Source organism: Citrus clementina, unplaced genomic scaffold (genome assembly GCF_000493195.1).
Source record: "Citrus clementina cultivar Clemenules unplaced genomic scaffold, Citrus_clementina_v1.0 scaffold_4, whole genome shotgun sequence".
Taxonomy (NCBI): Eukaryota; Viridiplantae; Streptophyta; class Magnoliopsida; order Sapindales; family Rutaceae; genus Citrus; species Citrus x clementina.
Window position 1 is genome coordinate 3,767,134 of NW_006262274.1, and position 9,833 is coordinate 3,776,966.

A 9,833-nucleotide genomic window follows, 5' to 3' on the forward strand; every position below is an offset into this window, starting at 1 on the left:
AAAAGATAATTTATTTTTTCATTTTACTATTTGTTACATAGATTAAAAAATAAACAAATATTTTAAATGTTCTTAGATCTCCAAATGGGTCCGAGTAAATATTTTAGAATATCGTATCTGAGAGTCAAATAATCAATAAAATTTGATTATTTGACAAGAGTGCGATGTCTTAAGTTACTGTAGTCACAACCAAATCTATGAAGTATCTCCTAATTCAATATTCTGTTTATTTCTATTTAAAAAATTAAAAAAATTGGACGAAATAAGAAATAAGAAACCTCATTGAAGCTAAGTATTGTTCACTCCATAACATTGGAGCTTCCAACACGGTAAAAATTTAAGCTCAAAAAGCTTCTCCCACTGAACCGTAACTCAAGAATGTGATGGGATATATTAAGCATATAATTATATTGCCCCATTTCTCTTGCATGTATCTGTAGCAGCGAGGCGATATTTCGTCATTATCAACCATTCTAAAGTTTCTATTCAAAGAATGGCACAATTTGGTGTCTTCCCATATTCGACAACGAAACCTCAATTCGTTGGCAAGCATCTGCCTTGCTTATTATAAGTGAGATACCTCATAGGATCGGACACTTGTTTTCTCCTGGACAAAGTTTGGCTAGACTTTGGCATTTTGAAGGTTATCAGAATGCAGATCCGCTGCCCTTTGTCTTTCCGAGCATTACATCTTTAGCTTCATTGATTTTGGAGGCAAGGTAATGGCTACCACCTGCATCAGGATGGTTTGCAACCATTACTCTCCGATGAGCTTCCTTGACTTTGTCTGGAGTAGCATTTTCCCTGTTAGATCAAATGACATAATGACAGGAGAAATATTAAACTACTGCTGATAGAGGAAGACCGAAAAAAAAGGACAAGAAAATCAAGCAAGGTAGAATTGGATTATGGTTCTCGTAAAATAAACTAATAGGTTTCAGATAAGCCAACTTATTTACTTCAATTTGTCAAATAAGGCTGGGGCAGCCAGAAATGCTAGGGACAACTATTTATTATTAACATGATTCAACTAGAGTCCAGAACTTTGGCAAACTTCGTCTTAGTTTATTCCACATCACTAGGTAATATTTCAATTTTGTATATTACTGATAGTGTACGTCCCACAAAAATGTGGTTACTGTCCAATTGCTCCAAACATAAGGGGGTCATCTGATTCTTTTACCGTAAAATCTATGTTGAAAAGTTTAAGAAAACTGTTATGGTTACCTAACGCCAAGAATAAGAGCTGCTTCCCTTTTTGTCATTGTAGTCTGGAAACCACCCTCGTAGAACTTACGGATTTTAGGTTTTGGTGGTCGTGTCTTGATTGCTTGCCAAGCTTGGATACCATATCTGCCAGCAAGAGCAGCTGCAGCAATTGCAAGCCCAGCCAAAAATGGTGTAGCCTGAGGTACATCTAGAAAATTAATAGGCAATATTGCAATACAAAACTAAGATTCAAAATGTTACAGTATCTTCTGTATAACTAACAACTCTAAAATAGTTTATAAGTGGGTGTTCACCTTTTCCAGCCTTGTGTGGCCGGTTGATCAAATGACTGTGATCTACACTATGACAAAAAGGCATTTCATCCATTTGAATGAAATGACATATGATACTGAGCAATGCACCGGTTTTTCACTTAATTTTGGAGGTCTCAAGATTGGAAAAAAAAAATTACAAATTCTATAAACCCAGCAGTACTGTATGGTATCCTCAAAAAAGGTGAATCTGATCATAACTCAGAAATTACTAGGGTTCATCGAATATAGCCACACATACAGAAAAGAAAACTCTCAGTAGTAGATTTTTCCACGGCATATGAAATCAGACACTACTTAACATGCACCTATCCACTCTAAATTAAGAGCTTCCCAGTTCACAAATGAAGAGAAGAACAAACATCCAACACCCACTTCTCTCATTCATTTGTTTTGCTGAAGCAGTTGAAGTGAAAGCATACTTTTCCCGAGCTATTATGAACTAAGTAACAAGTATCACCATAATCATAATTCCCCATGACCTAAACTTCCAGTCAAGAAATAGTTTAATACATTTCCAATAATAAACCCTTCCTCAACTGAAAACATGGGATGGGATGTAATTAAAGTTTACAAAGTACACAAATTTTCAAGAACTATCATAAAGAAAAGACAGAGAAAAGAATGGTCCTTGATGAGCTGAGTTAATCACTCAAACATGTATTGAAGCAAAAAAACCACAAGTTAGCATTACCTGATTTGACTTGGTGCAACATATTTATCTACGAAAAGAAAACGGTAAAGAATTAAGAGGCAGGCCGTAAACGGTAAAGAATCAAAATGAACAAACCCTGATTATTTCACAACAAAATTCATAAACAGATCTTTTCATAGTAGTAGTTGAAAACTGTTAAATTGATTAGCACCAGCTTCATCAATCTATCCATAGCTTAAAGAAAATTATGAACCCAGAAGGGGTAAAGAAAAAAAGAAAAAAAAGAAAAGCACATAACAGATTAGTAACTGGAACTGGGCTAATACAAAAACATTAACTGGAGAAATAACTCGGCAAATATCAATTTAAAGGAAACAACCCCACATAAAAAAAAAATGAAATAGAAAATCAATTCAGCTGCAAAAATGAATATCTAATTACAAATTCAGACAAATCTAGAAATTTACGAATCCTATGCGAAAGTCTTATGTAAATCAGCTTAAATTTACGCAACAAACAAACTAAAAAATTACAGAATCACAGAAAGCAAGTGATACGATGACAATTAACAGGAAGGGGGCAAAAGATGGCATTTTTGAAATTACCATTTATGTGAAACGTCGACTGTCGAGCTTTAGAGCAAGAGCAGGAGTTTCATTCGATTTATGATTTTTTTTTTCCAAACACAGTTTATGTTTTTGAAGCCCGGTTTCTTTGTACTGTGCGCATCGGCGGTAGTAAATGTCCAGGTTGGTACGGCAGCCAATGGTGATATGCCGCGTCAGAGTCGAGGGGACACGTGAAAAAGTGGCTCCTTTTTTTTTTCTTGGGCATATTTAGGTTCAAGCGGGCTTACAGGCCCAAGATAGTTCCTCTTTCAAATTCTGGACATAATAACCGAAGCCTACAAAAAAGTGTAAGCGAAAACATAAATGACTAATTATATTTTATACATGAATGGCTAATTATATTAAATTTATAAATGATACTATACTTGCTGTCATTTAATAGCTAATTAAATATAGAAGGTTTGTTCTATATTTCGTGCTCTAATTAATGGCATAAATAATTATTTAGCTGTTCTTCCAATATCTATAGTTAAAGACTATAGAAAAGTAAACGAAAAAAAAAAAAAAAGCGCACGGGATGGAAATTCCTTCGAATATGTCCACAAAATTTTTTTAAAAAAAAATTGATAAAAAATAACACCATTCAACTTCAATCCTCTTCTATCGGTGAATTAAGCATCAATTATTCACATACTTATTTCAATTACTACTCACATATTATTCCCTCAAATTTATAACACGTTCACCCTATCAGTGATGCTCCCACTTATTACATCAACATAAAACACAAAAAGGTATTTGGAAAAAAAAAAAACCAAGTGCTTATGATTCCATCGGAAATGCTGCCACTTATTACATCAATTACTGGTCGTTGTAGGCGTGTGATTATTGTTTAGTAGATAAATTAAGTATACTTATGAGCAATTTGAGAGAGACAATCAAGAAGTTGTTGGGGCTTGGAAAGCATTGGCATATGATCAGCACCCTTGATCTCCATCACCTGATCAACGGGATTGTTTTGGATCATCCAGTGCTGAAATTCCTTGGGAATACAAATATCCTCATCGCAGACAACATAAACTCGCTTTGCAGATCCGTATCCTTCATTGGTGAACTTATTTGCCTTGGATAAATCATCTTGAAATAGTGATCCTGGCCTCACTAACATCTTTCCCAGCTCCACATCCTTCAATTCAAAATAAACATTTATAATATTATCGATACAATTTTTAACTAAGATAAGAAATTGTAAGAGTGAGATGTTAAGAGGGAAATTAAGGCTTATACCTGTGGAGAACAGAGGGGATAGAGCTTGAGAGTCAAGAAGTTGTGACCAAAAGATATTGACACGTGAGATGGATTTGATGTGTCCATTACTGAAAATTGAGTGTCCAACCATTCCTCACTTGAAATCCCGTCCAAAAGCTTTTCAACAGATACAAAAAGACCATATATATATATATATATATATATATTAAATTACGGTTCAACGGCAAAATAATTATTTATGTTAACAGAAGATGAGAAATTGATACAATTTAAAACTTCCAGTGGACTGCTGCTGAACCAAATTCTTTCTTTCTTTGTTAAATTGGAGGAAAATAATGGGCGGACGATTTGATAAATTTTTTAAATTAAGTAAATTAATTCCATACCTTATCCACAACATAAGATGGTTGGTGTTTGGTGTCCGGCATGAATGCTGTTAAGAAAATAGCAACTGAAATTTTGTGCGGGAATGTGTCAGCTGCCAGGGCCAAACTCAAGCCTCCAAAGCTGTGTCCGACAAGTATGACCTTCTCTTCTGCAGGAAGTGAGGCCAGAACCTCCAACAAGGGCTCGCTGTATTCATAAAATGTAGGAACTTCCTCGATTTTCTTCACGTTGATGCCGGAGGCCGCGAGGTCCAGCGCCGTCACCCGGTGACCAGCTGCCTCCAGCTGTGGCTTCACCTTGTACCAGCACCAGGCTCCATGGCTTGTTCCATGCACTAGAACAAAATGCTTCTGTTTCTTGGCTTCTGCCATTCTCTCAATTTTCTGTTGTCGGTACGGTTTCATTTTGTCTTGCCTCATTCTACGCCTCATATAGATGTCTCTCTCTATCTAGTATCTACCATATCTCTATCTTTCTGTCCGTATGTGTACACAGGAGAATGACGCTTTAATCCTTCTTGTATTTTTATTTTCACAACTTCGGTCCCTCTTTTAGATTTTTATTACTCATTTCATACGTTGTGCATGTCAAAACAGTGACCAAAAACAACATTATTGAACAATTGAGACCCATGCAAAGTAAAATTATTAGTTGATTTATCTGTTAAAAAGTTATATCTACCATTAAACAGTGTGTTTACTCTGTTCGAACATAATAAACGCAAGGAAGCATTAAAAATCTGTCATTCAATAAAGTGTCGCTCTCCGTATATATCGTTTATAGTCTTCAAATTGTTTTTTGGGTGGCCTACGTTGATGACTATCAAGAAGGAGAAGGAGACGCACTAGAAGGTCGTGCTCATCCTCATGTATAAATAAGATGGTTTTATTTATATATATATATATATATAGCATAAGATATCAGACTTTTGCAAACGCTGCCGGAGAATCCAATGCTTGCTGGTGAACCAAATAATGAAAACTGATCGAGGCGATGATGATGAGATGATGCACGCAAAAAGAGGAAGAGGCCACTTTTTGTCAAGTCTTGGTTGAATATTATGGGTGTGGTTTGCTCCTCCTTTTGTTTCTAATTGAAATTTTGATATAATAACGTTAGACTGAACCCTAAACCCCGTTTAGTAATTTTCTAAATTTTCTTTTTCTCCTTTTTCCTCTCTTTTCTTCTTTTCCACTCTCGGCTTCTTTCTTTTCTTTTTCTTCTCTTTTCTCTTCTCTACTTTCTTATTTCTCTCCCATTTCCTTTATTTGCTCTCGGTGCTCAAATTGATAATGAGGCAGCTGTCAAAATTTTGCTTTATATAGCCACCGAATGGCACCGAATGCAAGCAAGCAGCTCTCACTTTTAAATATATATATGCACTGCTTGAAGAATTCAAGCATGTAGCTGGATGCTTCCTACTCATGCACGTGTGCTACATGTTACTTTTAATGAAAAACTTCTTACGAATAAGAGAAAATTTGAGAGAGTTACAACTTCGCAAGTAATACCCGACACAACATAGTGGGAAGAATGAAAAATAAGAAAAATATACACGAAGTTCTTCAGATTTCTTGGGTACGAAAGCATTGCCATTATTCAACTCAAACAAGAGTTTATATTCGACCGAGATATGAGTCGCAGATGAATTTGGTGCCAACGGAACGACTTGGAAGACATTATTATTCGTTGTGCCCAACAGAAAAATGCATATTCCCAGCTCGTTTGGTGAACCCCCCCCCCCCCCCCCCCCCCAAAAAAAAGAAAAAGGTGTCAAAAACTCTTTTCACCAATAATATATATGTTGGACGATTGGCTAATTGCAAATTCACCAGGGATGTAATGTTATATAAAACTGTTTTGACTAATCAAACGTTTGATGAACTTTTTCTTCATTGGCCGCATCATCACCCATAAACTTCATTATCTTTCAAGACACTCCTCTTCCCATAATCTTTATCATAATCACATGTAGTCGTATCTGTAAATTCACTCGTGGGGCTGTGCAAGGGATCATCATATATATTCTTTTAAAGTCTAAGAAAGTAAAAAGGCGTTATCGCTAGATTTAATTAGTTTCTTTTAATATATTTAATCATGTCCATGGACTTCACTTCTGTACTGGTTTTGACGCCCTGCTATTTAAAAATTTTAAGTTCATCTTCCGGCATAATAGCTCTTTTGCCACGGATAAGGGAGGGAGAGAAGGGAGAAGGAGGTTGTGGAAGAAAAAATAGCTAGGAGAAAAAGTGAATGGAAAACAGTAAAAATAAAATAAAAGCTTCTATAAAAGAAAGGCTCGCTCTTGTTGCATCAAGTCTTATTTACAACGTGCTTAAGTTTTCCATTATTGGGTCATAATTTTTTATTTTTTTTTGGTTCTTAATAACTAGTTATCCTGAATTGATACAAATTTTTTTAATTATATTTACAAACTTTAATATAACTTGTGTTTGTGTTACTGCAATGAAAAACTTCTTACTAACAACAAAAAAATTGAGAGCACTGCAACTTAGTAAACACCCAACGCAATGTAGTGAATGAATGAAATATAAGAAAAACGTACGGTTAAATTGCATATAGAATGGCCGCCAAGAGGCTGGCCGATTGTTTTCAGAAAATATTGATTTTATTTTCAGCTTTTACTCATCGCTCCACCGTCTTTTAAAAATGAATTTACGAACTAGAACAAGATACTTTCTTCGTCTCAGCCGAAGTTCTGTGTATTACAACACTTCAAATCAGCATGCGCATATCTCCTTACAAAAGAATCCTTAAGCATCTTCAAGTGGTATTGTCCGCAGCACCATACGATAACAGCGTTTTCTGAAACCAGGTTGAAGCACCTGCGCCGCATCAGTGGCGAGGGACAACATCTCATCACCGTTAACAAGGTTCTGGTTTTCAGGACTCTTTTCAAGCTCTACTAGGATAACCTGCAGTGGTCTCCGAGTCATCCCACCGTCACTCCCTGCATCCATACCATCTATCAGGGTTCCACTATCAAGGTCGGCCGCGGCTGCTTTCTCTTGGGCTTGTCCTGCTGCTTTCTGCTGAGACTCAAACTGCCCCAGCTCTTGTAGGTTAACCCGCAGTTTCGGATCTACATATTGACTCATAAGCTGTTCCCACGTTTCCGTATCAATCATAATCTTCCAAGGAGACAGTATACTATATGCAGAAACGTCACCTGGGTGACAAGCATCAAGAACACTTCTCAGCTTTGTAAGAATCATCTCATACAAACCCCCGCCCACTCTGAATCCCAAGAATGGAATCCACGGAAGCACCAGATCATGGATTGGAACAGTTTCCCGAAGTGCGTCCCAAGACTCTATAGCACTTGACAGTTTTGGCATAACTATTTCATTCAAAATAGTATAAAAAACTGAAGGAGGCAGCAAATTTTCCCAACACTCCAAGAATCTAAGCATCTGCTCAGAGTCACTCGTGTCCCAGGTATTGGCGCTAGACATGCTCAAAGCAGGTAAGACAATCTTTGAAACCAGCCAAGTATAAGGCATCGATTTCTCTGAGTCATCACAACAGTAGTCAAATTCCAGCACATCCATCCAAACTGACACCACATCGAGTTTATGGGATGGATTTCGAAGAGGCTGCCAACCTTGGAACATCCTCATAAAAAAGGGCAAAGCAAGTGAATAAGCAACACGGGACAACTTAAGGACCTCAAAATCGAGAGAAAACCTCCTCTTTAAGTCAATGAAATAGTATGCAAGTGAGTCCAAAGTCAATGTTCCAGAAGAACTCTCTTGCTCGATTTGGCTCAAGACACTAACAATTTTCTCAATATCAAGGAACTGCAGCTTTGTATCGGCCGCCATCGTTTCCAACTTCTCCACCTCTTTCTGCAAATTGAATGATGTCTCCAGCTCCTCCTGCAAGCGAAGTGCTTCCTTCTGCCTCTTCAGCTCCTCCTGCAAGCGAAGTGCTTCCTTCTGCCTCTTCAGCTCCTCACACAAATATTTTTCCATCATATTCGGGACTTCATGTGCAGTCTCAATGTCAATGGACTTGTGAAATTCAGATGGTTGCTGCTGCTGCCCCACAGTCTTATTCTCCTGTGACAGGGCTTGTTCTCTCAATATTTCATCCAATCCAAAATAATCATCCTCATTTTTCTGCAAGTGTTGCCCACCCTTCATAATCTCCATCCTGGCCATAGCACGCTTAGCCTTTCTGTCAGCCGCTTCTTCTCTCACTATACTATAAAACTGTTCCTGCTTCTTCTTTGACATCTTCGGACTCTCCGATCTCCTATTCTTCCAATACTCATTCGTATTTCTGATACTGAATCCTCTCTGCTTTCCCCTTCGCCCTTTCTTCGAGATATTTCAACAGACTCTCATTCAGCATCAGTTCTTTATCAGAGTTAATGGCATCTATACTTCTTATTGGATCTAGAATGTCTGGAAAAGCAAATTAAAAATCAAATTAGCGATCCTAATAAATAATAGATATATATATATATATATATATATATATAGAGAGAGAGAGAGAGAGAGAGAGAGAGAACAGAGCGAGCGATTCGCAACGTTATCGGTGTGGTGTTGTTTCATCCAATTTTAAAACCCTAAGTCGGACGTATTAAAACAGAATTAGACAAAGAAAACACAAACTTCCAAGCTAATCTAAGGCATATTTAATATCTATTTTGATTCTTATAAGCATGAAGTACAAATAAATAAGCATTGAATTATGTTCTGTGCTAATTACCTCCTGTTGAAACGAGCCCCGGAGTAATTGGATCTCGGCGACTTCTGCGATCACTGAAATCAAGCACGTCGTGCATCGGTTGATTCCTCTCGTACTCAACGCTTTCCTCCTCCATATTTGAAAATTGTAATCCTTGTTTCGTGATGATTTAGCAATCGCCGAAGACCTAAGATATATATAGAGAGACAGAGATTTACCCATAAAATTCCAGAGCCAACACATTTTCGGGAAAAAGAAAATTACAAATATGGACAGAGATCCGAAGCACTTGCTATGATAGCGTCCGCGTATGCAATTATTCACAATTTATTCATAAGTATTATAAAACTTTCTGTAACTTAGGGGATCCTGAATTACAAATATTAAGGAACCGGAGCTTCGGATCGGCCGCTATCGTTTCCAACTTCTCCACCTCGTTCTGCAAATTGAATGCTGCAAATTGAATGACGTCTCCAGCTCCTCCTGCTAGCTCCTGCAAGCGAAGTGCTTCCTTCTGCCTCTTCTGCCCCTCACACAAATTTTTATATGAGTAATGATACAGCCACAAACTCTTGTACAAACTTATTTTGTACAAACTGACGTGGCATTAATTTATTGGTTGAATGAAAATATAAATTAATAAAAACAAATCATGTGGGCCAAGTGATATTTAATGCAACCAATCTTATCATGCCA

At 37.1% G+C, this 9,833-nt stretch overlaps 3 protein-coding genes across 3 annotated transcripts; all 3 read right to left on the bottom strand.

Moving 5' to 3' along the window:
* Positions 1-168: 168 nt before the first annotated feature.
* On the bottom strand, positions 169-3,105 carry LOC18043391 (mitochondrial import inner membrane translocase subunit TIM14-1). Its single transcript, XM_006436172.2, has 3 exons — positions 2,802-3,105; positions 1,228-1,406; positions 169-804 (listed from the first exon to the last, which is right to left on the bottom strand). The coding sequence occupies exons 1-3, from the start codon at positions 2,802-2,804 to the stop codon at positions 648-650; spliced, it is 339 nt and encodes a 112-aa protein (XP_006436235.1). The 5' UTR covers positions 2,805-3,105; the 3' UTR covers positions 169-647.
* A 319-nt stretch (positions 3,106-3,424) lies between these two features.
* LOC18044066 (methylesterase 1) lies at positions 3,425-4,855 on the bottom strand. The gene is made up of 3 exons (XM_006436173.2): positions 4,421-4,855; positions 4,053-4,190; positions 3,425-3,951 (listed from the first exon to the last, which is right to left on the bottom strand). The coding sequence occupies exons 1-3, from the start codon at positions 4,850-4,852 to the stop codon at positions 3,670-3,672; spliced, it is 852 nt and encodes a 283-aa protein (XP_006436236.1). The 5' UTR covers positions 4,853-4,855; the 3' UTR covers positions 3,425-3,669.
* A 2,138-nt stretch (positions 4,856-6,993) lies between these two features.
* LOC18044068 (septin and tuftelin-interacting protein 1 homolog 1) lies at positions 6,994-9,661 on the bottom strand. The gene is made up of 3 exons (XM_006436175.2): positions 9,516-9,661; positions 9,159-9,324; positions 6,994-8,851 (listed from the first exon to the last, which is right to left on the bottom strand). Exon 3 carries the CDS (start codon positions 8,678-8,680, stop codon positions 7,196-7,198), a length of 1,485 nt encoding a protein of 494 aa, XP_006436238.2. The 5' UTR covers positions 8,681-8,851; positions 9,159-9,324; positions 9,516-9,661; the 3' UTR covers positions 6,994-7,195.
* Between the last annotated feature and the right edge of the window lie 172 nt (positions 9,662-9,833).

Excerpts from the sequence above, each read along its gene's own strand:
- LOC18044068 (XM_006436175.2), bottom strand. The coding sequence starts at position 8,680 with ATGTCAAAGAAGAAGCAGGAACAGTTTTATAGTATAGTGAGAGAAGAA.
- LOC18044066 (XM_006436173.2), bottom strand. The coding sequence starts at position 4,852 with ATGAGGCGTAGAATGAGGCAAGACAAAATGAAACCGTACCGACAACAG. Across the intron at positions 4,191-4,420 it reads CATCTTATGTTGTGGATAAG|CTTTTGGACGGGATTTCAAG; the intron begins GTATGGAATTAA and ends TCTGTTGAAAAG. Across the intron at positions 3,952-4,052 it reads ATCCCCTCTGTTCTCCACAG|GATGTGGAGCTGGGAAAGAT; the intron begins GTATAAGCCTTA and ends TTTGAATTGAAG.
- LOC18043391 (XM_006436172.2), bottom strand. Across the intron at positions 805-1,227 it reads GCTCTTATTCTTGGCGTTAG|GGAAAATGCTACTCCAGACA; the intron begins GTAACCATAACA and ends TTGATCTAACAG.